The sequence below is a fragment of the Larimichthys crocea genome, chromosome XVIII, assembly GCF_000972845.2.
Source record: "Larimichthys crocea isolate SSNF chromosome XVIII, L_crocea_2.0, whole genome shotgun sequence".
NCBI lineage: Eukaryota > Metazoa > Chordata > Actinopteri > Sciaenidae > Larimichthys > Larimichthys crocea.
Window position 1 is genome coordinate 11514324 of NC_040028.1, and position 26959 is coordinate 11541282.

Below are 26959 nucleotides of genomic sequence, written 5' to 3' on the forward strand. Positions count from 1 at the left end.
AGCGCGTATGACTCTTTGAGTAGTAGTTTTTAGTCTCTGACACATCGCTCTGTATACAGGCCTGGCACTACTAAAAGGCAATGACAGTTTAATAAGAGGATAACTGTGCCAGTTTTGTGTGGTGAGGGTGTAGCTATGTGGTAAAGAACGATGCTGAGAGAAATGGAGAAAAGACCGAAGGAAGACAACCAGAACTTTCTGTGTCTTTGCTTTCTTTTCTGACTGAACAGCTATTACTCACCTGGTACTTTCATGTCACACCTAAAAAGGCTAAATATATTCGTGGGTTGAACTTTCCTTGCACGCTTGTAATCGTCTACATAAGCGTCAAGCACAAGAGTTACATTCCTGAAATGTGATTTTAATGCAAATGTCCAGTACTGTCTTCATGAAACAGATGACTCCAATATGAGCCCTGTGTCCAGATGCTAATGCTGTTGTTGTGACTATTGTTTTGCAGGGGGCCCGAGTCTGGCTGAGACACAAAGAGCAACTCCTCCCCTCCACCGTCAGCTCTTGTGATGATTCATCCTTGGTCCTCACCACTGACTATGGGAAGGTAAGAGGACTTATTTTTCCATGCTGAAGCATTTATGCTGCCAAATAATTCACTTTAAACCACCCGGAGTTCTGATCTGCCCAGCGTTTCTGCACCATTAAGCTTTTTTTTTTATTAGTTGTGATTTTATAATAGCCAAGAAACAAATCAACACTTGATGTGATATGGTGTACATGTACAGCCGAGTGTGTATGTGGAAAGGTTAATTGTTTGCACATGTTTCATGTCAGGGTTCAGTGGTGGGATCAACACCTTTTGTAATAAAGTAAGAATGACAGGAATGGCCTCCTTGTGTCAAGTCATTGGCCTGAGCTTATCTGTTTGGCAGTGCATGGTGGTCTTTGTGTCTGGAGGAAATCCTGTTTCAGAGAGAGAGAGAGGCAGAGAGAGGGAGGTTGTGATGGACGGTTAAAAAATAGTCTGTGGGTCTGAGAGTGTAGATCGAAAACGAGCTTCCAGTTACCACTTTTATCTTGTGGAATGCCTTTGTACTAAACAAGCCCTGTGAGCGGCGCATGTGATCGTCCATATTAGCTCCATTTGTTTGTCAGGTCAGAGCCAGGGGAAGGAACAAGGGTAAGGCCCGAAGCCTGACAGGATCTCAACAAATATTCCATCTTTCCACCTCCAAACTCTGTCACACAGCCAGCATCTTACCCACAAGCCAAAGCCTGGTGTTATTCCTTCACTGGAGTCCTTGACTGTTTATATGAAGCCGGGTGACGTATGAAGGAGCGGTCGCCAAGCTGTTGAGGAGCAGCATCTTTTTCTTGTTTGTAAAAATAAAAACTGTTTATTTAAAGAATCTTACTCTCACATTGGAGTATAACACAACTGAATTGTGAGAAAGGCAAGAATGTAAAGAGTTATTAAAGATGAAGAGAAGGAACATATGAACTCATCCTGAGGGTATTAGTTTGATGTTTCCATGGTCAGTGGTTGGGATTCTTGTAGTGTGAGAAGTTAGCGGGGCAGGGATGACTGACACAGCTAGGAAGGATTCACGACACCGGGGCAGAGGTTGAGAAATGAATCAGACCCCACCACTTGTTATTTATTGTCTTAATATGAATCAGACCCCACCACTTCGTATTTGTTGTCTTAATATGACCTGAGTTTACCACAGGGTGTTTTTCTCAGTCCAAAAACATTTCACCACGCTCAGTGGGGTTAAAAAACCCCAAAACATTTTGTTAACGTGGCATAAGATTTAGTTTCCAAATTCAAACCCTTACCCTTATTTATATAGCACAGAGCAAATAAAAACAGAAATAGACAACAATAAAATAAATAAAATGAGGCTGTACAGTAAAAAAATGTTATAATAACTAAAAGCCAGTGAGAAAAACGAGAAATAAAGTGTAAACAAAGAACAAATGCATAAAAATTAAAGACCAAAACATAAAAACTACAACAATAAAACCAATAAGGGAATATGGGAATAAACACAGGGGATCAAAAGTAAAAGAAAATCAAATTGATCAAGTTTTTTCTTTTCAAACTGTCTGTGCTGTGGCTTCATATGATCTTTACACGCAAGCTCAGGATATGTTTGGCATCACGCCAGACATATGGGTGTCTTCTCTGTGTCCCAAGACTCTGCAGCCAGAATGACAGGAATGTGCGACTGAAAAACAGACCTCTGGATCGCTGGCTGACCTCATGTGATCCTCTGGTCCTGGATTACTTGCATTGTCTGATTCGATTGTAATCTTAATTCTACCCAGTTCTGCTAGTATGTTAAGGGTATTATATGTGTGTCTGTTATCTGTCTGTCTTTGTCTGTGTCCTGGTGTTTTCAGACCCATGTGCAGTGTCAAAGACGATTTGGTAAATGTATCCTGGCAACATTTTCCCCTCAGGAGGGAGGGATATACCATTATCCACTGCTTCAGTGCTCACAATAAGGTGTAGCTCCCTGCCTGAGTGCTCAGCTTGCAAACACAAGAAAGTGTCTTCACCCACACCGCCTCAGCTTTAACAGGCTGACCTGGCTTCTGTCACATTAACCATCATATCAGCATTCATCACTGTCTCATCCCCGGTACACCACAGACCTGGGAGGGCCAGTAAGATACAGCAGACACACTGAACTGAGAGCTAAATGTCTTGTGGCTTTGTGAGTGTTTGAGTGCATGTATCCATCTGTGTATGTGCACGTGAGTGTGTGTGTGTGTGTGTGTGTTCTTTGAGGCCAGATGGCACCAGCTGGATTAACAGTGTGTGCCGTTGTCCCCAGAGGCTTGTAGGGGTGTAAAGAAAAGCAGGAAGTGGCTCTGTCACCTGAACTAAATGGCTGCTGCTGCTGATGATGTCATCCTCGTCTTATTGAACAATAAAATAAGATTGAATTGTGTTACTCCACGAGGCCCAAACACCATTTTTCTGCAATAAAAACGACACAGACAGTAGATAATATATAACTCTTATTTTATATCTTCAAACACAGAAAAATATGTCACTGTTTTGTAATTGATGAGTATTGATCATCCATTAACTGTTAATTTTTCAAGAAAAATTGTCAGAGATTTCTTCCTAGAGTTTCTAAATTACTTTTATTCTGAAAATCTTGGTTTTGGTTTTTCACAAATTTAATCACATCAAATTGGGCATTCTTATATAATATTGTCTTGTTTTTTATAGACCAAACAATTAATAATCAGCAGATGGATTGTTGTATTTACAATAATGGAAATAATCATTAGTTGCAGCCATAAATTGATAGTCATTTGGCCAAAGAAGAATACAAAAAGATAAACTAGACTCTTTATTCGGTTTTGACACCAACAGTTTTTCGCCACTTCAGCACAAATAATGATTAAACCCAATAAACAAAGCCTTTTGTTTACTCTGGGTAGCTGCTTTGCTTTGAGATGAAATTCAACTCTTACCAAGTATAATTTCTGAAGTTGTCCACCGCCTGTAGCCTGTAGCAGTGTCTGTCGTTTAAAATAGGTCATTGATGGCCCCTCAGTCTTTTCTGGATTACTGGTCAATGGAGCCATTATGTGAGTCTTTTCTGTGAGTGATGTTCATTCACGAGCGTGCTCACAGAAATAACTCCGCTTACACAAACATTATTGTGAGCATCTTTGTGTGTGGTAAACAAATATTTTTTTAGGATTTGGGTTTGCTGTATGTCACGATAGGTAACATGAAGATTTTTCTGTAATGTAAAACTCTGTCTGTGTTATTTGTGTTCACAATTTCTCCTATTAATAAGCATATATCCAGCCATATATCCCCCCATGTCTCCCGGGTCTGGGTGGGATCCTCCTTCAGCAGATGAATTTACTATAAGACAGAGAGTGAGAGTCATACAGAGAGAAAAAAGAAAAAAGAGTGGCAGTGATCAACAAGACGGTGTTTGTGTCCACAAGCCTGTGATTTTGTATCTGCCCCATGTGTCATTTTCTAAAGGCAGGAATATATCTGCCAGTACACAGTCCACCGAGCCTGACGCCGCCTATATGTGAATATTCAGTAGGGCTGGTTGAACAAAGCAGCAGCAGGGTGTGGTTTGAGCGAGGAGGAAACAAAAGGAGGAGAGAGCGTCACAGCTGCAAGAAAGTTTAAAATTCAGATGGTTGCTACAGTCAGAAAACTGTTAAACCTGCGTCATTTATACATTTAATTAAAGAGAATGAAACATTTCATAATTTATCACAACTCATTTAATAGTAAGTAGGTAGCTGTAGGTAACAAATTATTATTATTATTATTAAATGTCAGAAAACTATGAAAAATGCCCCTCACAACCTTACAACAGTCCAAACTATAAAGACATTCAAAACAAATATGAAAAATTCAATATATAATTTTGATATATATATGATCTATCTATCAACAGTTTCACATTTTCAGATCTACTATAATACTAATAATCCTTGAAATTTCTATCTGTGTAAAATACTGTATGTGTACATTTCATGCAGAATTATTTGTCAGCTGATTTCTAATATTTTGTGAAATTTCAAGATCAGTGGATTCAATTTCTTTCTGTCGTTTTGAGTATGCTCCTTTTTGTTGGTCTCTCAGGTTTTATTTAAAAAGGAAGGAAGGATGAAATGGATGAAGAAAGAAAATCCTAGTAGAAACAGTTGTCTATCTCCCAGCTTGGCTTGTTTAAACCGCTTCATCCTAAAATCCAAGACTCAAAAAAAGTTCTGTTTCATATCAGCAAAGGTTTCAATCAGCATCAAGGTTTTCTGTGCTGTTTTATTTGTCTGCTTTGTGTCACCACCGGGCTCCATTTGGAGAGGATTGATTTGTACAGTGAACATTTTCACTAATCAATTACGAGTCACATGTTGTTTTAAGCGGCATGAAATTATCTCCAGCCATCATTACACCACTCAGATCGTTAACATTGATGGTGACGCTGCTGCTCCCCACGTGAAACAGGCATCTCCAATAATTGCCTGACATGCACTGACTAAAATCATGAAATAATCGCTTTAATTACAGCTAATTTGTGCTTGAATTAAGATTTGCTTTGTGGGCTTTTATTATGAAATTCAGAGCAGATCTAAACTGTGATTTCATTTGTTTTTGGAAGTGGAAAATCAATAACAGACACACACTGTTACATCACTGTTGGGTTAGCCAGGTTTTTGTTGGGAGTGTTGTGAATTGTTAGTAGCAGCACGTGGGTCAGGGTATGATGCTCAACAACAAAATGTTCCAGTATAATCTTTATGATGGATATTTAACATTTCTAACATTACTGAACCTCCCAAGGACTGAAATAGAAATAGTAAAGAACCTTGTGGTTTGATTAGTCAGCAAATTATTTGGAAACAAACTCATGTAACATGAATAACTATTGATGTTGTGGCTGTGAGGACAAAGCTCAGTGACTTATCTCACAGGAATGAAACCAGCAATCAAACCAACAATAAAACACCACAGTACAGCAAAACAGAGGAATGTGAAACATCTTTTAATGCCCGGAAACTCCGGCTCAGTTTTCCTCAGAGTATCTGATGTTTCAGACATGAAAAAGTCCCTGAGGCTCTGTGAAATCTGAGCGCTGAATTATCCGAAGGAGATCAAAAACAAAGGTTGTCACATCATATGATGTAGAGTCAGACTAACAGCACACATACCGTATCGTATCTGCACACAAAAACACCCCCACACAGACATATGAAGAGACAATCCCCCCTCTCTCTCCTTTGTGTGTGTTTTTCTGGAGAAATGGTGAAGGTGCTTTCCAAGTACGCGGCTCATTGTGTGTTTGGCTAAAGAAGCCATATTTGTTTTCCTCCTGTGAAACTTGAGGTCCTCACTGCAATCGAGAGTGTAACATGGACCTGTGGCCTCTCCTAGCTGTTTGTTATCCTGTGTTATCTTTGCTCCCGTTCACCCCGGCGCAGCTTTGAACTTGTGCTGTGGGAATGTAAAGAATGTTCGGGGATGACGGGGATATATCCCAGATTTCTTTAGTTTGTCTGATTGGGTGTTGATCAGAAAGTGAACTCAGACCTCAGAGGCTGGTAATATTCTCAATTATTTCACAGCACATTGTTGTTAATTAAATGAAACAATAGATAGTTGAAATGTTGAACATGCTTCTTTTTATTTTAATAGGCCTGTTTATCTTTAAAGCAAAGCTATTAAAATAAAGAAACAAAACATTCTGAAACCAGAAGCAATAAAACTCACACGTACTCAGTTCAGGACACTCAGGTGTTTTACTGCTGCAGCCTCTCTTGGTCTGCTTTGACCCATAGACAGTATAAATATGGACTTCGTATCTGAAGAGCTGTTGTGAAGCTCAAAATCTGTGGCTCTGGCCGCTGCCATCTTGGTAGTCCTGCCTTCTCCTGGCTAATCTGAAAAATCGGCAAAGCCGCAGATCATCCGTAGACCCGAGGTGGGCTGAATGAAGCTTGGTTGCTCAAACAAGCCATCTGTAATAGCACCTACCTGTCAATCACAGCGGCCACGCTGTTAATTATGCATAACTTTAAGCCTTAATATAACTTGAACAGATGAGTTAAATAGAAATTTAATCTCAGTACGGTGGTCATGATCAGGGAACTTAGCTATAGAGACCAAAACAGTGTTTTGTACCAGGGTGTAAACATGTTTATTTCTGCTGTGAAGTTGGACATTTTAATATAGGGGCTTATGGAAATTGACACGTTCCTCAAGTGGACATTTGAGGAACTGCACATTTTGGTTTCACTTCACAGCCACATATGTTGCTGCTTGGTTTGAGCACAAGCTTATGGTGGCTAATTAAAGCTAATTATACATCACTGCACTGGTATTGTATAAATCTAAAATCATCTTGTTCAGAAGAAGAATTCACATTTTTGCAGTTGCATTTGTTTGTTTATCAAATAATATGCCAGGTTTTGTCCCCCACCCCCCTCACTCATCAAATAAAGAACAATCTGGTTTTGTATGACGACACTTTCGGCAGCGATCCACCGGAGCCCAGGTGTTGATAGTGACATCAATCACTTTGAGTGAGTGATGTAATTGAGTGTACAATGAAAATACTGATTAAGGATGTAAAACAAGCAGAAAAGCCTGTTTGATTTATTTGTCAGTTATTCCCTGCCTGGTGAATCAGGGTTAATTTGCCAGAGTAGAGAGGGTGGGGTTAAAGCTGAATGTTTAGGGACATCTGGCTGTAAATCTGCAAGCTTCTGCTGGATGAATGACATCACCACGCATGCTGCGTTTTGAGGTCTGCACCCTTTCACAAACCTTAATACCGCAAAAACATGTAGCAACCCACTGATGACCGCATTGTTATTGTGCTTACGCCCATTCTCTGATGGCCACCTAGAGCTGGAATGGATATGACGGAGTCAGTTTGTCATTTCAAAGACTTATGAGGGGTTTTTCCACATGTTTAAACAGATTCAATTTAGTTAATGTATTGCATAAAGATGAAAAAGATACAATCCCCCTACACATATCAGTGCAATGATTTATAAACAGTCTTTCACCACTGCAATCTCCTCCAGAGCTTTAGATATCTATAAGACAGACACAGATGCACTCTGTCAAAGTGTCTACGGTCATATATTGTATCCTTATGCAGCTGACTCAAATGCTATTTATAAATATATAGTGCATAGTGCAATCATTATATTGGGATAAGTGCATGAGAAGAGGCATTTGCGTCACACATTTGGCACAGAAACTTTTTTATTTGACAGCACAGACAGTAATGAATGCTCTTCAGGCTTTCTTGTGTAACCATTGCTGACTCAGCTCAGTTCTGTGAAACCCAATGTCCACTCCCAACTGGGACACATTTGAATACGATGTGCCAGAAGAGCCAGCAGTAATGCACTGGGACACCACAATCCTCCTCACTCCTCCACAGGCTCCTTGTCCATCAATATTGATCCAAACAAACACTGCTTCCCATGAAGTGACCAACACAGTTGTTCTTGGTTCTCTTCCATTAGACTTCTGACTTCATAAAGTCTCCAAGACTCTGAGTTGTTCTCCTGTTTCACTATAGAGACACTGGTGCTTCTTATTCCCCCCCTTGTGTCTTTCTCAACTTGAGTTGAGCAATTCAAAGAGAGAAGTCCAGGCATGACGGGAAAAGGGGGTGGGGGGGCTCCCTATCTGTCAGGTATGCTGGCAGCAGGCACAGGCAGGCACACGTCAGGGATCTGATATGTCATTTTAACCTCAGTGTAATCACTTGAATCTGCCTGTCATCTATGCATGCATGTCCGATGGTCACAGTGGAAGACTGATGTTGTGCCAGTAGTTTGATTCAGATCTGTGTAAACTTGTCTACCTGCCCCCCTCCTTCTTTATTCATTTAAACCCGGGGGCTGTGTGTAAGTGTACAGTACAGGCTGTCTGCTGCCTTTGTCAGCTGTGATGGGAGATACTGGAAGTGAGCGTTGAAGTTGTTGCATCTGTAATATTAAAGTCATGTACGGTGCAGTTGTATTATTGTAATGTCTTGCAAGGTTTCATGTAGTGTTTTGTTGTGGGCCACTTCAACTAAAACCAATCCTACTGCCGGTAACAACATAAAATATGAAATAAGACGTCGAAGAAGAGCATAGATGCTATATCACACTGCAAAGTTCATATATTTAATGGGCGTGGCTGCTGTTTATTATGCTGTCATCTGCTCGTTACATTGTTCACTGATAAGATGCTGATCAGTTTCTTGGTGCAAGTCCTCAATTGATAAATCGTATGTTTAATTAAGTACTTTAATCAAATTAAAACTTTTACAAGCTCCAACTCTTTAAAATGTGAGTGATTTGCTGCTTTTTCTGTCTTTCTGTTTTACGTGTCACCAAAAACTGAAGATTTTGAAGTTTTGGACTGTTAGTCAGACAAAATAAGACATTTGAATATTTGATTAGATTGACTAGATGATTAATTGACTGAACAAAGAAAATAATCAATAGGTAATTTAAAATTTAAAGAATTGTTAGTTCCATTCTGCTATTGTATGCAGCTTTACACAACAAACTTAGTGCTTTAATTGTCCTAGTACTCACTGGTACAAAGTGCCGGCATATTAGATTTCAATCTAAATTGTTACTGTTATGTATTACACTATCACTTTCTAATCAGTGTTGCTGGATATACAAGGTAGCAACTAGCCAGTTGGGTTGGAAAGCTGCTGTATTAGAGCTTGGAGTTCTGCTTGATGCTCCAAAACTCTTTTTTTCATGGATATGAAGTACTGTCTATATTACTATGTAGAAATTTGTACCCTCAAATAATCATTCTTGCACACGATTCATTTCCCCTAAATGCTGCTGCTGGTTTTGCCAACTGACAAACAGGATTGTGAAAGTTTCTGGATGTGTTGTTCCAGGTGATCTACCTACAGAAGGCTGACTTGAACAGAGAGACGGTGTACCCGATGCACCCCAGCAGCGTCAATGGAGTGGAGGACATGTCCACGCTGGCAGAACTGCATGAAGCCGCCATCATGCACAACCTCTTTCTGCGCTACCAGAAAGACAACATCTATGTAAGGGCACTGTCTTAACCTGTGAGCACGTTTACCACCATGATGTACCTGGAATCTGTGGGCTCATTGTGTTGCTGCAGGGCTGTATTTTAACAAAAACCTCAATAAGAAACGTCCCTATTTGGTGTATCTTTGGCAAATACAATACAGCAAGAAGTGTTGTATGTTGACTAAGGAGCATGACCCTGTTTACACTCTGATGTTGCATGGTTGAATAATAAAGTTTTGGGGGATTTTCAGAGGATTTTGTAGGAAATTAACACGATTACTAAGCAAAGCAGACTGAAGATAAGGTTCTAAAAACATAGAGAAGAACAACACTTAACAAAACACATATAACTCCTGGAATACAATGAAGATTATTCATCTGGAAATTCCTATAAAGGATTCTAGATATGTTTGTTTGACCCTGTCTCACTGGCAGGATTATTTTCACAGTAGAGCACTGAAACACTAGCCGGGCTTTAATAAAATAATCGTTGCCCACAGACTCGTGGTAACTATGTTTTTCGAAATCCTATCTCCTAATCTCATCTCCGAGGGCTCGCCTGGTCCGTCTACATGGCATCGCAGAACGATCATTGTAGAATGATGACCCACAAACACACTTTTGTTAGGCACTTTTCCCCAAAGCGCATTACCCGAGCAGGAGCAATGGATCCTAAAATATTACCAGCCTCGGCGCAAACTAGGCCATATGCAGTGTTACTGAGTCCAGGTAGTGTGTCAGAGGAAGGAGACAGGAAACTGGGTGAATCTACTGAACTTTTAAGCAATTGTACTGTTCACACAGAAGTTCATTGTGCTTGGCAAGATGAAAAAGCTCCAAATTCTGTTGTAAAAATTTTCACACCATCATGTGTATTCTGTCACCTTTTATTGATAATCTGTCTACTTCCATTTTTTTTATTTCCTTCTTTCTACCTTGTACCTCTTTGTTCTTTTGCATTCCCTCCAGACAAACATTGGTTCGATCCTCGCAGCAGTAAATCCCTACAAGCAGATAGCGGGCCTGTATGAAGGCACTGCAGTCGATCTGTACAGCAAACACCAGATGGGGGAGCTGCCTCCTCATATTTTTGCTGTGGCCAATGAGTGTTACCGCTGCCTGTGGAAGAGACATGACAGCCAGTGTGTCCTCATCAGGTGAGGAGGAACAGCTTTACAAAGCAGTCATGAGTTGAATTGAAATAGAAATAAGTTAAATAAGTCGATGAATCCATTTATGTATGTATATCTTTGTCTCCGTGCCTTCAGTGGTGAGAGCGGTGCTGGAAAGACGGAGAGCACCAAGCTGCTGCTGAAGTTTCTGTCAGTGATGAGTCAAAACTCGGCAGGTACTCCTCTGTCAGAGAGGACCACCAGGGTGGAGCAGGCCCTCGTGCAGAGCAGGTACTGTTTAATAAGTTTAAGAGCAATGATATTTATCATTATTTGTGGTGTTTTGCATATGTGAATATGTAACAGACATATGATATGTAAAAAATAAAAGAGATTTTGTTTGTCTGATTACTTTTTCTCTGTCTACAGTCCCATCATGGAAGCCTTTGGGAATGCCAAGACCGTGTACAACAATAACTCCAGTCGCTTTGGGAAGTTTATCCAGCTCCACTTTTCACAGAACGGAAACATTCAGGGAGGCTGCATTATTGACTGTATCCTTCAACGGTTCACTTAAATATACTGTAGAGAAATCAAATGGTCCATAGTGTTTGGCTCAGAGGACACATTCACTGTAAGATTGCATTGTTCTCCTTGACTTTCAATCATCAGATTTACTGGAAAAGGTAAGCTTGTGTTCTGTTGCAACCACTAACAGAAAAAGAAACATTTAAGGGGCAACTACTGGGATCAGAAAGTTGATTATTTGATTTAATACTAATATGAATATCAATAATAAGTAATGTTATGTAGTCAGAAACACATTTTTTTCAAACTGTCTTCTCTTTCCAAGAACCGTGTGGTTCGACAGAATCCCGGAGAAAGAAACTACCACATCTTCTATGCTCTGTTAGCAGGGGCGGACAAAGATCACAGAGGTTTGTTTTCACACAGTAATTAGTGATAGCAAATAATTAATGACTAAATATTATAAAAAACATGAAACAGTTCTAAGTGTGATCTTCCTGGTGTCTGTCTGTTGCAGACATGTACCTCCTGTCTGAGGGTCCTGAGTCGTATCACTACCTGAGCCAGTCGGGCTGCGTGCAGGACAGCAGTCTGGATGACAAGCAGCTCTTTGACAGTGTGATGGTAAAGAGAAGATGAATACATTGTTTGCTTTTCCTCCAGGGGGCGCCATAACTCTTTATCATGAGTGTAATACCACATTCCCAGAAAGAAATTTGACTTCTAGGAAACATGACTGCGTCATGTTGACTTTGGAGACACATTTTGAATTCTGTTCATACAAGTGTTTAACCGCTTCAAGTAAAAACCAAATAAGGTTTAACTGCTGTCATGTCTTGAATGGCATGACATGACATGTTGTGCAACCGTGTCTGCATTGTGCTGCAGGAGGCCCTGAAAGTGATGGAATTCACTGAGGAGGAGATCAGAGACGTTTTCAAGCTGCTGTCCGCTGTCCTCCAGATGGGCAACATTGAATTCATGACTGCTGGCGGGGCTCAGATCACTTCCAAAGGGGGTAGGAAAAAGAATGAACACAAAACAGACCGTGATCCTGACGAAATGTGTGATTCACATCCTCAATATGCACCACTCGTAATTCTGGGAATCTGCGATTCCTATAAGAAGCATACAATTAAACAAATATGGGAGTTTACAATATTAAGTAAATATTACTTTAGGTTTGGTTTAAATAGCTTTTCCAAGGAAGTGTTTGTGTTATCATTAATACTAATTTAGAGTTTTTTTACACTTCCATTAGGAAACTATTTGGAACTTGCCAAACAAGTTTTCCTTTGGCAACCAGACAAAGAGACAACCAACCTTTTTTTTGAGCTCATTAACACTTCGGTGAGACCATCATTAAAAACTGCAGCTACTAAAGATGAATATTTCATCAATCTTCTTTAATACTATTTTTGGAAAAAAATAAAAAAAATAAAGACGTATTATTTCTGCTGAAATGTATTGAAAAATCTTCCAAAATAGACATTTATCTCCTCACTGATGTCGGACCACTGTACAGTTTTCCTCATGCCCCCAAGTTTGATTGACATAGTACTAGACAGAGCCCTGAACAGGCTGTAACATGAGCTCAAGGCTCCTTTGTTCACTGTGTCTGACCTCTTTTCCAAAGAACCAGTGAACTACAGTGACTGCAGAATACTACAGCTCCACCAAACAGAGTAGAGTTTCTTATAGACTGTATGGGATCACCGTCTGTATGTCGCATCAGTTGTTTGACATCAATAAGAGTCACATGAACCGTCTGCGTGTCTGTTACTTACACAAACACTACGGCTAATGCATTTGTGTGTCTTTCAGTGGTCAGTAATGTCAGCGATCTGCTCGGCCTGGATTCCTTCCAGCTGTCCGAGGTGTTGACCCAACGCTCCATGATCCTCAGAGGAGAGGAGATCTGCTCACCACTCACCGTGGAGCAGGTAACAACACATCCAACCAGACCTCCTCCTCCTCCACTGCTCCTTATAGGAATCGCCCAACTAACACAAAACAATATATGTTTTTAGTATTATTTCTTAGATTTCAGGGAGTTCTTCTGCCTTTTTTTTCTTGAATTAAATAAAAGAAACATACAGTAGATGTCTGTTTGTTGCCCTCTGCCCTCACTCCTCTCCCTCCCCTGTCCTGGTAACACACACACACACACACACACAGCCTTTCTCCTAGTGCTCTCCCCCACATGCCTCTCCAGATCCCTTGCGTGACTCCCAGTCATTTCCTGCTTTTTGTCTGCCAGATTCCTGGCACAATAAAGCCATCATGATAGTGATCTGAGTCAAAAGCACAATAGGGCCAATGACTGAGGGTTGAAGTGAGAGTCTTCTCCTCACCAAGACGGTGGTGTAATAAGTCACCCGTGTGTCTCTCGGCTTCAAATGTCCATGCTGTGGCGTCTAATTAATGTGAATATTTCACAAGTCTTTATCTGCATGTGTTATCCTTTTCAACATATGCCACAAGCACATTCTGACGCATGACACAATCCTTTTTGGCTGAGCTTGAGCCTTCGGCCCACTCATACGCATAAATATCAGCGAATATGCAGAATGGACCTTTACTATTATCACAGGGACACGAAAGTCACAAGAAAGCTTTTCATCACCAGACAAAGACCTTGTGCTGTCACCCTGCTGCTGCTTGTTCTGCCTGGCCTTTGAAGCAGCTTGTCTCTTAATAGAGTTCATTATTCCAGCCCTGGAGTCACTAAGAATGGCTTCTTCTCACAGTGGCCAGGGGTCACCCACCCCACGACTGCCTGCACTAGCCCCCCACCCCATACTAGACAAACAGCCATTCTTCTCACCCCTGTGACGGAGATCCTGGAGCCACCAGCACTCAGTTCACACCCGCTAGTTGCAGGAGGTGACGGGGCATGATGGATTACTCAAAAGCCCAGGAACATTGTTGCCCCTAAATACAGTACACAACGCCACACTCTTGTTTTGTTTTCAATTCGAGCACAATGCCTGTGGAGGAAGTGTAGCTGGCAAGCTCAAGCTTTTTCATTCGTACACGGATGGTGTCTGGATGAAAAGCCGACTTCACGGCAGCTGGAGAAAATCAGTCTTTCAGTCATCTGTGATTAGAAAAAGATTTTAGGATTTGTTTGACCTGTGGTTTGTTACAAATTACCAGCACCTACTTTGTCAATCACAAGAAAGTAGAGGCAACACATACAGTAACTAAAAGTTCACTTACCTTTTCTGGAGCTTTCCTTCACATGGGCTTTCTCAGCAAATTGAGTTTACCCTAGGATCTCAAGGACTTCTCATCAATGCAGACTTCAAAGTTGAGTTTAGCAGTTCATTGTTGACTTTGGAAAACTTGGAGACCTTTGACTACACCACATGGTCTTCATCTGCCTTTCAGACACTCATCTTCCGTCTTCTACATTACATGTAAATAAAAAATCCTGCTGATCTGCTAATCCCAGCATAAATTAATTACAGATGGTGTATGTGGTGGAGGAAGTATTTAGATCCTTAATTTAAGTGACAGAACCAATACAACAATGTAAAATTACTCCATTGCATTCAAACCACGAGTATTATTACCAGGAAGTATCAAAGTATGGACAAGTATAAGATATTCCTCAAAATGTACGGCGATACTCGTCACCACTTGCCTCTGCTTTCTGTCATTATGACCTTTCTGTCTCTGTGGGAGGTGAGGAGAAAGTTATAACAGCCAAGATGTTTTTCTTTGTGCAGGGTTAAAGCAAAAAAAGATAATAAATCTAGAGACAACGAAAGCATGTTTATACATTACTATGATTTGTCTTTGTTTTCACTGGATTTTTGAAGTACAATAAATACTGCCTGCGATCCGTCACTCTTAAGATAGGCAGGCGATAAACGCCGCTGTCTGTTGTGAAAACAGACCTTGTCTTACCTGCTGCTTGCAGACAGACGCTGACACACCTTTTGTCTCCCAACCACTATTTGTTTTATAGACACTTCGCTGTGGCCTTACACGCCCCGTCAGTCAAACAATCAATAATGTCACTGTCTGTTGAAATGTATGTGCTGATATGCTGTATCTTGCATTGAGTATACAGCAAAGTTTTCCCCTCTCTTATTTTTTATTCCCGACTTGGTATCCATGGTAACCTTGTCTCTTTGTGTCCTATTTTGCAGGCTGTGGACTCGCGAGACTCTGTTGCCATGGCACTTTATTCTCAGTGTTTCTCCTGGATCATAATGAGGATCAACCAAAAGATCAAGGGGAAAGACAACTTCAAGTCCATCGGCATCCTCGACATTTTTGGCTTCGAGAACTTCGAGGTGAAAGTCCAATTTAAGCTTTACTCTGCAAAAGAAAATTCCTTATTTATAGTTCCTGGAAACTTATTTTCTGTCAGCTACTTAGTATGAGTAATGAAACAGTTTTCCATGAGAGATTTAAGCTTTTTCATTTCATACTTCTGTGCACCAGATTTACAAACACGTCAGTCAAATACTCCAATGAAATATGAAGCTGCACAGACATTTGCACCTTTTTCTACTTAAATAACAGGATTATATATCCGATTCTGATTACAGATGGCGGATTGTTTGGCCACTGCCAACAAATCCGATATGACCACATCACATAGCCCTGATGCGGCTTCATTTTGACCTTAACTTTATTTGGATGTTTGTCCACCACTGTGCAGAGCGATGTACTCAAATCGATGTGCTTAAATCTTGTGATATCAGAATCCTGGTTCAGTGTGCAACTTGTTTGGACTTTTCAGTGAAGTGTGAGACATCTTGCCTAGTCCTTAAACATGTCCAAAAGGGGAACTTTAAGCTACAGAACTGATGGCTTCTTCCATCTTGTAGGTGAACCGGTTTGAACAGTTTAATATCAACTACGCCAACGAGAAACTCCAGGAGTATTTCAACAAGCACATCTTCTCGCTGGAGCAGCTGGAGTACAACAGGTAAATATGTTTAATATATCTCAACAAGAAAGACATATATCACTGCGGATTAAGCCTGTACACTGGTGGATACACTGAAAGTAAAACAAAACTTTTCATGTGCTGGAGACAGATAGGGCTGGCTGATGGGGGTTGGGCCTTTTGGCAATACAGGCAAACTGCCAGAGGTTTGGAAAAGGCTCCGTTTCTCCCCCAGACAGTTGTTTTCTTGTATAATGGGCCAGCAGCTTGGACATGGCTCATTTCATCACATGTCCATGCAGGACAATACAGCCATTGTGTCTTCCTAGTTGTTTATATTTATATATATACATGTGTGTGTGTGTGTCTTTGTCCTCACAGGGAGGGGATCCAGTGGGAGGCCATAGACTGGATGGATAATGCTGAGTGTCTGGATCTCATAGAAAAGGTAACAGACAGTCAGTCAGACCATGAGAGAGCAAAGTCACCACCAGGATCGACCGCTAACCGCCAGCCAGAGTGTGCTGACCCAGACGCCACACTGTGCTTACACTGACCTCCATCTCCAACTCTATCATTATATTGTCTCGTTTTGCATGTTGCATGCACAGTAATGTACACCACTCTGCGGCTGGAGGTATGCTTGATGAAGCATCGAGACAAATTGGTGTTGTTTTATTTAACCGTAGTTACGATGATGATCAAAATCACAAACTTGGTGAGTTTAGGGGAGGCAAAAAGAGAATATTACACACATGTTGTACTTATATACTTGCATTTGGCTTGATGACATGATTCCTGCTGCATGACTGTGTGTATCTTTAGAAATATGAAGCAAGGTGTTGCCCAACATCGTGCCTGCTCTGTGAACCTTCTTTTTATAAACAAAAGAGAAAATTGAATGAATTACTATGCTGTTTCCTGGACGCATTGTTATAATAAAAGCTGCCAGATGTGCCCCAATGGGATTATAACTAGTTCCATCATGACTGCGGTGTGTTTCAACGTCTCTGCTCCTCTTGTCTGTCTCCCCTTTAGAAACTGGGCATGTTGGCTCTTATCAATGAGGAGAGTCGCTTCCCCAAAGGCACGGACTACACCCTTCTGGAGAAACTGCACAGCCGCCATGCAGTGAGTCCACACGCACACATGAAAATGTGCATCTTTCACACGTGCAGCAGTGCATGACTACTATCCCTCGCAAGGCAGACACTCACAAAGACATAAAAATGTCCCATATTCATCCACTAAAGCTCCTTAACCCTGATTGAAGCTATGCCTTCACCACCGTCTAATCTAAACAGCATCAAGGAGTTAAACCTTCCTGTTGGCTGATAAATCGCCTGTTGCCTTTGGTGCTGCATTGAACGTCTGTGCGGCACCTGTACACGCCCCCTGAGTCGCTCTCACATGCAAACACAACAATGCTGAAATGTGATCAGCCATTCTCCGGGCCTGATCAGCATTGTATGCAGGAGAAAAGAGTGTCCTCGGTAAACCCACACAGGGTTTTCTATGGCAGACAGAAAAAAAACAGGAGGGTTACAAAGTGAAACTTAAGAACTGCCTGACCTCTACTCGAGGTGTCTGAAGCATGTGTTAAGTTTTAAGGTCATGGTCGAAAGGGTTAGAGTAAAGGCATGTAAAGGCAATTTTGAGATTTCGTTCAAAATATATTAAATATGTTGGAAAATAGTTGCTGGATTTTGTGGGCGGTCCTTAAAGGGTGGCTCGATGACACGCTGAGGCCACCCTGAGCATACTCCTGCACCCCTAGCAGAGAGATCGAGATTAATTCATCTCGCTCTGAGTGTTTCAAAGTTAGTCATGTCATTTTCTGAACTCATGTGACACATTTCAGTCGCTTCAAAATTGCTGCTTGACTGCTCCCACGAGTAGGCGTGGCACATAACACTTTACACAGAATTTCTGGTCACTGGTAGACCAAGGTCCCCTCCTTGATTCCCCTTTTGGTAGATAAAATGTGATAAAGTGCCCTCTATGGTCAACTTCCAGTGTGCGAAATAAGATGAAGTGCCCTCTTCCATGTAATACTCATACTCATGCAATGCACTGCACTGGCCCACATACTAGGAAAATGTTTCACCATAACCGCATGACAACTTTTTGTGCACTGGAGATCCACAGCATGCAGCTGGTGACCTTGTTACTTGTGTGCCTCTCGGTGTGACAGTGTGAGTCCACGACTATTTAAGTGCAATAAAGTGTCTTGAAAAACAGCGAACAGGTCATTTGATATTGACAATATTCATCAGCTTCACACTGTGTGTGTTACTGTGCTTTCAGCGTCCCTCTGCACTCCCTCTTGGAGGTCTTAATGTAATATGTATTCTGCTTAATTTGATTAGTACTAATTTCTAAAAGTCAGCGGCCTCTTTGTCCTCCTCAGACAAACCCATATTATGTGAAGCCCAGAGTGAACGACCACCAGTTTGGCATCAAGCACTACGCTGGAGAGGTAATTAACAACACTTACACACACGTATACACAAACACAGATATGGAGGTTCTTTCCTCCCTGATTAAATAAGACGGGGAAGTGATGTAGTTGTTGGATGAGCAGCGGGATTGTCTTTGCCAAAATCTTCTACAGGATGATGCCCAACCCCTCCTCCGCCATCCTTTTTCCCTGAGTCAGGAGTGACTGCTTCACCGTCATCCGCTCCTTCCTTTGCTGACATGACGGCAGAGGTTAATCTTGACGGAAGTGTAGAGAAAGGAAAAAGGGAAGAGGCAGAATTGGAGAGAGTAGATAGGACAGGAGGGAGGGGGGGATCTGTGGGCGATGAGTAGAAAGATTCGCCTTTATAAAGAATGGCCTTATGAAGGCTGCCTCAGACAAGGTCTCCTCAGTGTGAGTGTGAGCTGCTCAGTCACAAGCCTGGCATGGATGTCTATGGTAATGACTTGGTCCAGAGAGGGCGGGCAGGCCAGCCAGTTGTTCCTCCTCTCTCTCTCTTTCTGTCTCTCTCTCTGTCTCTCCAGTGTGTCTCTCTGGAGAGTTTAGTCGCCTCTCTGAAAGCTCCTTCTGTTATCCGAAACGGTGCTGTGAGTTCGGTGAGGGGAATAGTAGCATCCTCCCATAGATCGGATTATCCGTGTAGTAGCCAGGGAAATGCAGTCAATTCAGATTAAGTCTCTCATTGTCAGACATGAACTTTAACAGCAACAAGAAATCCCCCACCACACTTTGTGAACCTTCGCGATAAGAGGCGATATATAAACATGTCTGTTTGCAAATACAACATTGCACACGGGCTGTGTTTCATTCCTGTTTTGTGAGAGTTTTGTGTGCATGATTAATGTGCTTTCCACCTGTAACACAGTTCAAACTGTGTGCAATTCCTCTTGTCACCACACCAGTGTTTCTGCAGCATCATGAAATCATCGTAGTTAACTGTCTTAGTTAACTGAACTTGAACTTGACAGACACAGAGAGCCTTTTGTACGAGTCTTTTCCAATGAGAGAGGAATGGAGTGTAATTAGTGTGTCTGTGATTTATAAATACATGCGTCGTCAAGTTTGGATCTCATGGCTCCCTGTGAGCCTCAAGGCTTTGGGACAGAGGTTGTTATTGGATTCTGGTATACGCGCACAGCTGTGAACGCAAGATACACGCATTGTAAAGTGTTTATTTTCTGATTATTTCTGTGCATTTTCCAGCATAGAATAATTACTATGCACTTTTGTTCTCATTACACAGAGGTACACACACACACACACACACACACACACACACACACACACACACACATTCAATTCAGTCAGGACTAGCAGAGGAATGCCGTGTTGCTAAGATGAAGGCTGAACACAACTCAACAGGTGACTGCATTAACACACAGGCGCTCTGCTATACACGAAGAGGCCCGTCCCGCCTTGTCTTTTTTTTTCATTTACATTCCGCACTCATGTCATGCTCTGAAAAAACATCAAGTTTTAATAATGAGCCTTCAGAAGATAAATATAGTGCATGTAAATATGGAAAAAAAAAATATTTCCATGTATTCAAGCATATAAATTATTGGTCTATAATGACACCTTTGCCGACAAATAGTTTTATTTGAAAATCTTCTGCACCTCTGACAAATTCAGTAAGTTCTGTGGTAACAGTTTGCTGCAGTACTCATGTGACATAACACAAAGTCCATTATCTTTTATTAAACCTTTATCATTATTAGAATAATATAAATATTATTATTATTATTTTTAAATATCAGATATTGCTGTGTGAATCCCAGACAAAAACACCAGTATATTTTTTATTTTTTTAATCTTCATAATATATTCTGCTCAAACAATATTAGCCATTGAGTCCTCTGATTGGACTACTATTCTACTTAACAGAATATCTGATTAAATTATATTTGGATAATGCTACAAATCACAAATCAAGTCATGACACAAATCATGTACATACCCCAAGTATATAATTTTTTATTAATGTTTCCTCTTTTAACTTTTTCCTCTGCTACGACATGAATAAAGTCTTGTTATCTCTTATCTCTACTCTTACCTACTGTTTTTTGTGTATTCACTTCTGTTTTAGGTGCTTTATGACGTGCGTGGGATCCTGGAGAAGAACAGAGACACTTTCAGAGATGACATCTTGTTTATTCTCAAAGACAGCAGGTAAGCGTCTCTGTCCTCTGCATGCTGAACTCACACCTGTACGATTCAGTTCATATCACACGTCTTCACAATCACCTGTTCTGCACTGTGTGTCTGCAGGCTCGACTTCATCTATGACCTCTTTGAGCGCGTCGGTAGCAGAAGTGGAGATGAGACCTTAAAGATGGGCACGGCCCGACGCAAGCCCACTGTCAGCTCTCAGTTCAGGGTGAGACTGAAGCTTCTATGATCTGACTCATGACTGTAACAGTCGTCACACAGACAACAAGTTAATTGTCTCTCGTGCTGCTACATATAAAGATCCCTTAACCCTCAACATTTGGCTCTTTTCCTTGGCATGATGAGTATGAGCGCGGGGGGGCACTGAGAACAGGGAGAATAGAAATCACTGAGAGACAGAGGGGGAAGGAGAATGCAGTCAGTGTATTTGATCTGCAGAGAATGACGGGTGATGGGATGTATGAAATATGTGGCCGTGGTGATGGAGGGGGTGTAGCCCAGCTTAGCATGTTCTAACTGCAGCGTGGAGAGAGAAGGAGCAGGGGAGGATTTGGCAGGTTGCCCTGGCCTACAGTTCCTAAAGCCAGGGGATTAGGGTTGATGGCTGGGCAGAGAGGGGCCAACCAGGGGCCAATCACGCTCAGCTTTGCCAGGCCAGGACTCGCTGGAGACAGACTGTCTGAGGCAGCTAGGAGAGCGAGGCTGACATAGCCTGCGAGGTTCAAGGGTCCTCGGAGTGTGTGTGTGTGTGTGTGTGTTTATGTTTGTGTGTGTTAAGGTAAATATGGACAGAGTAATACTCATGCTGCTTGAAATAATCAAACTAGACAGACACATTGTGGTCTTGATACTTGCTCTAACTTTTATTGTCCACGAGGTGAGAAGCACATGCATAAATAAATAGACAGATAGATAGATAGATAGATAGATAGATAGATAGATAGATAGATAGATAGATAGATAGATAGATAGATAGATAGATGCAGTTAGATCATCCAGTAGCAGTAACATACATTGAACATACATTAGAGTTAACTTATAACACAGTAACCATACGCTGAAAATGACCTGAGATAAATGTAAATTTAAATGTGTACAGAGAAATCAAAGAAATTACACATATGTAATAAAATTAAACATTTGCAGATAAATTAAACATTTGCATAGAATTTCAATATGTACAGAGAAATTAAAAATGTGCAGAAGTTAAAACTCTGAAAGTTAAAAAATGTGCAGAGGAATTAGACATTTGCATAGAAAATAAATACATAACTGTGATGAGTTAACCCGTGCTAAACGTCTATACAAAAACTATATAAAAAATAGAAAGTTACTAGAAATAAAAATGTTTTATACAACCATAAACTATATTAAAAATATAAAGTGACTGTAGAAGTAGAAATGTTTTTTACAAATATGAGAAAGGACTACAAATGAGAAAGGACTGTGTGCAATGAAATTAAACAGATGAATGAAATGAATGAATGAAAGTCACAGTCACCACATGTAGCAGAGGTAGTCAGACATGGCAATGACAGTGGCTCCAGGAAGTAGTGCAAAGAGATTTGTCCAGTGTCTATTGTGTCTCCTGCCATCACTGAGAGCTGTTGTACAGCCTGATGGTCAGGGGGGACGAAAGAGTTCTTAAGTCTGTTGGTGAAAAGGAATATATTCGGTGTCTAGACTTAATCCTCCTTTTGCTTGTGTGTTTCAGGACTCTCTTCATTCCCTAATGGCCACACTAAGTGCCTCCAACCCCTTTTTTGTACGCTGCATCAAACCAAACATGGACAAGGTAGGTCATGCAAATTTCCTTGCACCAAAAAAAAAAAAAAAAAAAAAAAAATGTCAGAAACCCTGCCAGGTCTTGTCAAGGTCAGCGCCTGCAAAGTTAAACCTCCTTTGTGCTATTCATAGCTTGCATTGCTCAGAGCTAATATTTAGTCTCATTGCCGCAAAGTCATATAAATGTTCACTTTGCTGCACATTTACATTACTAATAAACAAATACTGCTCTTTTGCTTTGGTGCAAAGACTCTCATTGTGCTTCCTGAAATAAAAGGGCTGTGTACCAGCACATTCCTACCACTTTACCCTGTTTACCAGAGGTCAGAGGTCACTGCTGGCCACTCCAGCTGCAGCGGCTTGGCTGATACTCTGCTGATCTGGCTGCTATAGTGGAATGCCAAGATAAGACCACAGTACTGTGGCTGAGGTTATTAGGCCTCTTTTCCTCCACTATGCTTTACCACATAACTGCAAAGCCTTTCTCTATTTGCACTGTTATCCAGTTTTTATTTTCTATGGGATAGTTGGTTGGTTATATAATGTACGAGCTTTCTGTTACTTATTAATATACACAGTGGGGTGATTGTCTTCTCCCTGTGTGTCATTCCACACCTTCTCTCTTACTTATTAGCATGGAAACTGTGCTGTCTTCCTCTCACTGCCTTCCTCTCACACCCGTCTCTCTGCCGTCATTGGCTCCGCTTCACATTCGTTCACCTGGCTACGGTCGGTCAAGATGGGGCGAGCCGTGCCTCTGTAAATCCTGCAGAATGACAGGATCGTGTGCACGCAATCCTCTGACATGATCGCATGCATGGAAAGACACACACACACACACACACACTTGACGTACACATTGTATCACTGCGATTCACATGCACTCTCTCCTTGGAAACAATGTCGCAGAGGGAAGGGTCGGCTTGTTTTCACTCAAACAAGTCGACATGCCGTACCTCTTTCAGCTGCCTAAATCCTCTGCTAAAGAGCAGAGTTCACGGCTCAGAGGGGTGCACGTTTATGTGTGTGCGTTTTAATTGTGACACATGCAAGCGTGCAAGTGGCTTTGTATTCAAGTGTGTCTGTTTTCCATGCATAGTAGCGTTAGCCTGTAATTAGACCGACACATTTTGGGAATGCTTGTGGTCCATGTGCGGGGCTTACATCCAGTGCCGTGTGTGCCCTGTGGGTGACAATGTCCTTCGTGTGGTGATACCTCTGAGTGATCAGGCAGCCTGTGTCGAGGTGTAATGCAGCAGACATTACAGATGCTTTCTGAAAACCAGGGCCTGGTTACACAGAGCTGTGAACAATGCAGCTGATTATTCCAGAAAAGAAAGATCTGCCCGGTTGGCAAGGTCTTGCTCAACAGCGTTCAGGTTTCTCTCTGATGGTGTGTGTTTTCTTTGCAGTAACCTTATTGTTAATGTAAAATGATAGCGCTCACCATGGTAATTTACTTTTTAGTTCAAGTTTAACTTGACTCAGCAGTAATACCTTTTGAATTGCTGTGTGTGTGTGGGCGCATCAGAGGAGGATTGTATTTGCTTGCAGTGTTAAGCTGCCCGAGGTCTTCCAGTTAACAGTTAATAAAGTCTGTATGCTGGTTTTTATTGGTTTCACATTTTCATATTTGTAGTTTTCATGTTGTTTTGTTGTTTGTCATCTACAGAAGGCCAACCAGTTTGATCCTGATGTGGTCCTGAACCAGCTGAGATACTCTGGGATGCTGGAAACTGTGAAGATCCGCAGGGCTGGTTTCCCTGTTCGTAGAACCTTTAAGGACTTCTACAGCAGGTCAGCAAAAAAACAAAAACAAGAACCCATACACTGTACATGTACAAAAACAAACAAGACAATAAAAAAATGTCGCTCTTCTGTTTCTCTAAATTGTATTTCTCTGTCTTTATGTGTTTTTCCACAGGTACAAGATGATCGTTAAGAACAAAATCCACTCAGACGACGAGAGACAGAGCTGCTCAGAGCTTCTCACACTTCACGACAAAGCCAAGAAAGAGTGGCAACTGGGGAAGACAAAGGTGGAGTACATATACACACACACACACACACACACACACACACACACACACACATACTCCCACATGCCCAAACTTGTTTTTGTCACTTAAGCATGACTTACATTCATGCCCTGAATATTCACAGTAACCATAACCACTACCCCGACCTAGCCCCAACCCTTAACCTAACTGTCCCTAACATTATCCAAAAACAAAGACTAAACCATGACATTTTAGGTTTAGCTTTGAGTTCCCATAATATGACTGTTTGAAGAGATACTTGTCTCCACGATGTCATCAATACAAGAATAAACACAACACACACTTGGGCAGGGTAGAATTGCAGGCTTGAAGCAGACAGGAACACAGCTGGCTGAAGGATCAGGTGATCAGGATCACCTGCATGCTCCTCAAAGCATACTGAACAAGAAAACACTGTTTTACACTCGATACAGACAATTCCATAAAGATGAGTCTGCAGGAAATCATGATACACTGACTCAATCTGGCATCTTTCCGGAACTGATTCTTTCCCAAGAAGTCAAGCTTCATTCTGTCATTTTCAAGATGTGTGCCACAGTTTGGACAGCCCCAACTGTGACTCATGTCCCAGAGATTTTCTTTTTGGCCGGTTGTGGTCAATCCACTGCTCTCCTGTGGGCAACCGCAAAGTTACATGATGGCTACTCCTAAAAACCCTGACACCAACAACTGTTACTGTAACTGCAACCCAGTGCGAGGGCTTACAGTAATCCCGAGTTCGCCTCTTGACACTTACCGATTTAATAAACGGCGAAACGATTTGGAGGCAGTGATGAAGAAGAGTTACAGAGGTTAGAGGAATGTCACCTCTCATGCATTCATCCTCAGAAAAGATCTCCATCTGTTAGCAATGCTCATCTTTCATTTATCTTTTATCTATTTCAAACAATCATCAACTACCCCTGCGCAAAGCCATCTCTTGTTTCACTGCGCTCTCACTGAATGATTAACCTTTAATGACTCGTTTGATTCGGACAGCAGATCCTCTTTGCTTCGGGTTGAACTCCTCCGCGCAGCAGAAAAAGGGGGATATAAATAAAAACAGTTTCATGGGCTTTTCTTAAAATCAGCTAAATCCACATTTGTCCCACTGTTACTTCCTGCTCTAAGTTGTGGTTCCTCGGTGGCCGTTAAATCACTGAGACGTTTCAAATTTGTTGTTTCCCTTTTGGACAGTTTTGTTGTAATACCCCATTTGGCTGGCACACTATGAATAGAGTCAGCTGCACACATGGCAAGCTGAAATATATGTCGGGTCCAAAGATGTTTGATGCAAAGCACATGTTGGTTGTTAATAAATATCTCATCAGTGCATAACCACAAATGTGCTCATGCCTGTGCACACTATAAAGATGTCTGGAGTCACGGTGTATTACTGACTTTAGAGAGAGAAATCATGTTTCCTCTGCATGGGTAAAGCTTCATTATACAAACAGGGTCAGCACTTTGACATTTGGCTGACTCTGCCAGTGACTACTTGACTTTACACTGTATACACGTAGAAAGAAAAGGAAAAAAGGAGGCTACTGTTTCAAATTAAGACAAAAAAAAAAATGCAAAAAGTCTCGCTGAGTCTGGTGTCAGTCCGTCCACATGCTTGTGTTTTTGATATTTTTGGGCTCAGGGAAATGTAGTGTGGGTTGTGGGAAGGGGGCTGAGAGACAGAAGGGGGCTACATTTCCTTTGGAGAAACAATCTGCGTGTAATTATATACGTGCTGATTGTGTGCAGAGGAAGTGTGTGCCCAGAATTAGGGGCTTGGGTGACGTTGCACGGATTGTGCGTGTATACGTGTGTGTGTGTGTGCATGTGTTTGCGAGCCATTTGTTTTACAGACGAGGGAAGGATGTGGACGACGTGGAAGCTTCCTCCTCTCACAGACTTTACAGAGGAAGGCAGGGCTGCAGCTGTGGGATCCTTTGATTAGTGGAACATCTGGGACACACACACACACACACACACACATACAGTCATTCAAAGGTCTCTCTCCCTTGTAGATGAAGTTGATCCTCTAAGCCAGCAACAGATATTACATTATCACATAAACCCAGATACACAGCTGGTTGGTCAGACAGACGAAATCTGATTATGTTTTTATGTTACTACATTTTGTTCATTTCTCGTAAGGGTTCTTGCAGCGTACGCTGTCCAATGTCCCACAGAGACAACTTACAAAAAAAAAAAAAAAAAAGTCTCCAGGAGTGAGGGAAGGGTTAACTAAACTCTTTCTCCTTCCTTCATAAGAGCAAGGAGAGGTGTGGCTTTCTATGGGACACCAGCCAACATCCCTCCCCCTCATCCCTCCATCCCTCTCGCTCTCTCTCTCTCTCTCTCTACCTCTCCCCTCCCTCCCTCCCTCCCTCTGTGCCTCTCTGTCTGT

General features: G+C 41.6%; 1 protein-coding gene across 2 annotated transcripts in view; it reads left to right on the plus strand.

Moving 5' to 3' along the window:
* The window catches only part of myo10l3 (myosin X, like 3), a 52545-nt gene that overhangs the window by 13106 nt on the left and 12480 nt on the right, over positions 1–26959 (plus strand). For both annotated transcript variants that reach the window (XM_019259852.2, XM_019259853.2), the window contains exons 2-21: positions 461–559; positions 9387–9545; positions 10504–10691; positions 10803–10937; positions 11076–11200; positions 11319–11332; positions 11500–11584; positions 11692–11798; positions 12063–12192; positions 12999–13117; positions 15335–15481; positions 16022–16122; positions 16465–16531; positions 17122–17214; positions 18494–18562; positions 20652–20734; positions 20834–20942; positions 22449–22529; positions 24192–24316; positions 24444–24558. In XM_019259852.2, the coding sequence (XP_019115397.1) occupies positions 461–559; positions 9387–9545; positions 10504–10691; positions 10803–10937; positions 11076–11200; positions 11319–11332; positions 11500–11584; positions 11692–11798; positions 12063–12192; positions 12999–13117; positions 15335–15481; positions 16022–16122; positions 16465–16531; positions 17122–17214; positions 18494–18562; positions 20652–20734; positions 20834–20942; positions 22449–22529; positions 24192–24316; positions 24444–24558 (2151 nt within the window). The remainder of the gene's footprint in view (positions 1–460; positions 560–9386; positions 9546–10503; positions 10692–10802; positions 10938–11075; positions 11201–11318; positions 11333–11499; positions 11585–11691; positions 11799–12062; positions 12193–12998; positions 13118–15334; positions 15482–16021; positions 16123–16464; positions 16532–17121; positions 17215–18493; positions 18563–20651; positions 20735–20833; positions 20943–22448; positions 22530–24191; positions 24317–24443; positions 24559–26959) is intronic.